We start from the raw sequence: 3,693 nt of genomic DNA on the forward strand, positions 1-3,693 counted from the left end.
ATAAATTTTCTTACTAGCAATAAGTCAAACGGAACTCTTCCTTCAAAATTAATCGATTTATTCTCACGACGACCCAGCTGTTTACTTTGTAGTACATGATCCTTGATTACAGACTTTATATTTTTTATTCGACCAAGAAAGTTGAAGTTTTTAACATTGAGATGTTGCGCACGATTAATTAAGTATGGAAAATCAAAATTATTTATGTTATACCCTGTGAAAATGTCAGGATCTAATTGTCGCACAAAATCAGCCCATTTCTTGCAAAATAAAATAATATCATTAATATAGACAATTGATTACATACTGGATACTTTTCCTACGATTTAATTAACTTACCTCTAACATTAAACTTTCTTTTTCAAAGCTCAGAACTTGGCAACCGACGATAGGCGCGCAAGTATCAAGAGTGAAAATATTTCTTAAAAATGGTTCAGACTCGCCCTGTCTTATGACCATATTAGCAATTTGTATCACAGGATCATGTTTTGCTTCCGGGAAGATACCTGCAGAAAGGATTTATAATTAAATTCATGTATAATAAAAAAACATCAAATTTAAAAGAGAAAAAGCAATGACAATAATTACCTTCGCGTCCAGCGCATTCAATATCAAAACTAAGAATTCTGAATGGAGCTATTTTTGACCATTCCCCTTCCGGTGCATGAGTTACAAAAGCATCCCATGCAACATCCACTTCCAATTGACATCGTGTAGTTAATTCCAACATGTGTCCATACTGGCCACGTAATTTCCAGCTTCCTGGTAGTAATTCAATCCAAGAACAACCAACTACTGACGTATCAACCATGAATCTTGCATTTAAATAATCAAATATAAAAAAAATTAATGTTGTAATTTTGATAAAAATGTAACATATATAAATAATAATACATAATGTTATATGTCTACACTACCTGATATCAAAATCGATGTTACTCTCAAACGCTCTATAATGATAATTGAATGCAGTATACACTGTGCCTTGTTCTAATAATCTTTTACAAGGTGCTATCAATTTTGGGACTGCCACTGTAATTTTCAAAAATGGCAACTTATCATTTCCTCCATATCCATACATCGATTGTTTATGGACTAACTCAATTGCTAGGATAGCATCTTGTATATTATTTGGATTTGATTTCATATCCTTCTTTACAGCTTGATTAAGAGCCTCCTATATTCAAGAAATTCTGGAGTTAATTATTTCTTATGCGAAACACAAAATACAAGAAGCTGAGCTCCTCAATCATATGAAGAAAGGTGGGAATAGTTTTGTGGCGTAATCCATGCAATTTGATTATTAGTCTGCAACTGTTACATTTAAAGTACATGAAAATAGAAAAGAATATTATCAGAGAGAAACTTGAAAGGACTGATGACTCAAAATCTGTATCTACAAAATGCTGCTGCGCTATCAAAACACAAATCAACACAAGTTTTTGATTAAAATAAACATACTTTGAATGGCCTGCAGTGATCGTTTGTAAAATTTGATGGTGCTGATACAAATAAATATGGACAAAAACCATGGACATGGCAACAGACAGAATTTCCTTGTTCCGTAACACCAAACATTCTCATTATCGGTACAGGTCCTACTTTACTACCTGGCATTCCAGGAAGAGGTTTACCTATGTACAATTATAAATTTTACAATACTGATATATTTTTAATTAATAGACTTGTGCTTTTTAAATATAATATATATATATATATATATACTTAAAAATACATTATTGGGCGTATTCAAACCAGACAAAGCTGTTAGCCTGCTCGCTGAAGGATTGAATGTAATTGCTTGGATCTATAAGTAACAATTAATTATATTCATTTGTTTGACGAGCAGGCTAGCCGCTTTGTCAACTTGAACACATCTATTACCTATATAATGATCAATTTCAATTTGTTGAAATGACAATGTATCAATCTTTGGATTCAAAGGCGGTGGAGGAGCTCTGCTCCATTTTGCAGATGTATTTTCTTGTTCAGGTCCCTATATATAAAATAAAATTATTAATGAATGAATAATAAATCTGTATTATCACATATACCATAAAAGATATAAATGGTACGTTTATTTAAATAGAAAATTAATTTTAGATTAACGAAATACGATTTAGACATACTTCTCCAATTAACAGTGTCTCATCTAAAAAATCTTCATCTGCAAGATCCATAATGGCCAGTTCTGCCTCAAATGAACTAGGCTTTTCCTCATCTTCATCTCTATTTGATAAAATTAATATACAAATTTTTAAATTTATTATATCACACAAGAAAAATATGATACTGTACATATTTAATATTTTGTAATTTTTCAAATCATAGTAATTAAATACAAATCAGTCAATTTGTATTTAAGACAAAATTTTATTAAAACATAAAATAACAATAAATATTTATTTAAATTTATTGTATATATAGAAAGAAAAATACATTTCTTAAATAATACTAAATATTAGATTCAGATAAATAAATATAAAGCAAGCATATTTATTCAATTAAATGATATTAAAAAAGTATTAATGAATAGTAATAGTATTACGATGAATTGTTAATAGCTAAAAATACAATGTGGACAGAAACGTAGAGGTTAACAAGCATTAGATTTTACTAGCAAGACAAATAATTACCTAAATTTGGACTTCTTCGCTGCCGAAGGTGCTGAAAATGGTTTTCGATTTACTTTACTCATGTCTTTTGTTGTGACATATAAAACTTATGCGAAACATAAAATACAAGAAGCTGAACTCGTCAATTATATGAAGAAAGGCGGGAATAGTTTTGTGGCGCAATCCGCGCAATTTGATTATTAGTCCGCAACTATTACACTTTAAGTACATAAAGTACATGAAAATATGGAAGAGTATCATCAGAGAGAAACCTGAGAGGACTGACGGCTCAAAATCTGTATCTACAAAATGCTGCTGCGCACTACCGCCTCTGAAGAAGTGGATGTTAACTACAACAATATGTTTTTTCTCAAGTTTCTCTCTGATGATACTCTTCCATATTTTCATGTATTTTAAAGTGTAACAATGCGGACTTAATAATCAAATAATTATATATTTAATATAATTCAAGTTCATTTTCCAATGCTGCATATATTATATTGTACAAAAAATTTAATGTTTTCATTTCATACACAAGTGAGCGTAATGATTATTATCATACTATATTTAATACCTAACAATAAAATAAAACTCAGTTATATATAACTGGAATAGTATTGTTATATTTGATATTTTGATTTAAAATTTTATTATAGAACTTTAAGTAATAAGTATATTTCTATACTTGCGCGAAATGATTCACAATTTATAATTGTTTATTATTTTATAAGTTCGATTTTTCTTTCATATAATTTTTTCGATAGCCTTTATTTATTTATTCTAATTGGTTTTTAATTTTTGAAAAAAATATAATTTCCATATTCAAAATACTCTTTTATGTTTAAAATTCTACAGTATACGTAACGCGAACTATGCACTAAATATATTACATGTAAAAGCATAATAACATCATAAAAACGCTTGCCGAATGCATACAGACTTCTTTAGCTTTATAGACGAACTGCTCTAAATTCCGAAAAAGACTGATTGTGAAATTTCTTGCGTGTAGCGTTTATATACCACATTCGAAAGCTAATGCGATCCAATAAGCAGCGAAGCATCGCGCTGATTGGCTGGC

At 29.6% G+C, this 3,693-nt stretch overlaps 1 protein-coding gene across 1 annotated transcript in view; it reads right to left on the reverse strand.

Moving 5' to 3' along the window:
* The window catches only part of LOC108686475 (DNA polymerase delta catalytic subunit), a 6,426-nt gene extending 3,621 nt beyond the window's left edge, over positions 1-2,805 (reverse strand). Inside the window, exons 1-8 of the mRNA XM_018191807.1 lie at positions 2,637-2,805; positions 2,130-2,229; positions 1,885-1,996; positions 1,462-1,634; positions 918-1,177; positions 589-815; positions 340-506; positions 15-260 (exon numbers count right to left, since the gene is read on the reverse strand). Of these exons, the coding sequence (XP_018047296.1) occupies positions 15-260; positions 340-506; positions 589-815; positions 918-1,177; positions 1,462-1,634; positions 1,885-1,996; positions 2,130-2,229; positions 2,637-2,698 (1,347 nt within the window). The 5' untranslated portion in view covers positions 2,699-2,805. The remainder of the gene's footprint in view (positions 1-14; positions 261-339; positions 507-588; positions 816-917; positions 1,178-1,461; positions 1,635-1,884; positions 1,997-2,129; positions 2,230-2,636) is intronic.
* Positions 2,806-3,693: the final 888 nt, after the last annotated feature.

The sequence above is a fragment of the Atta colombica genome, unplaced genomic scaffold (assembly GCF_001594045.1).
Source record: "Atta colombica isolate Treedump-2 unplaced genomic scaffold, Acol1.0 scaffold183, whole genome shotgun sequence".
Taxonomy (NCBI): Eukaryota; Metazoa; Arthropoda; class Insecta; order Hymenoptera; family Formicidae; genus Atta; species Atta colombica.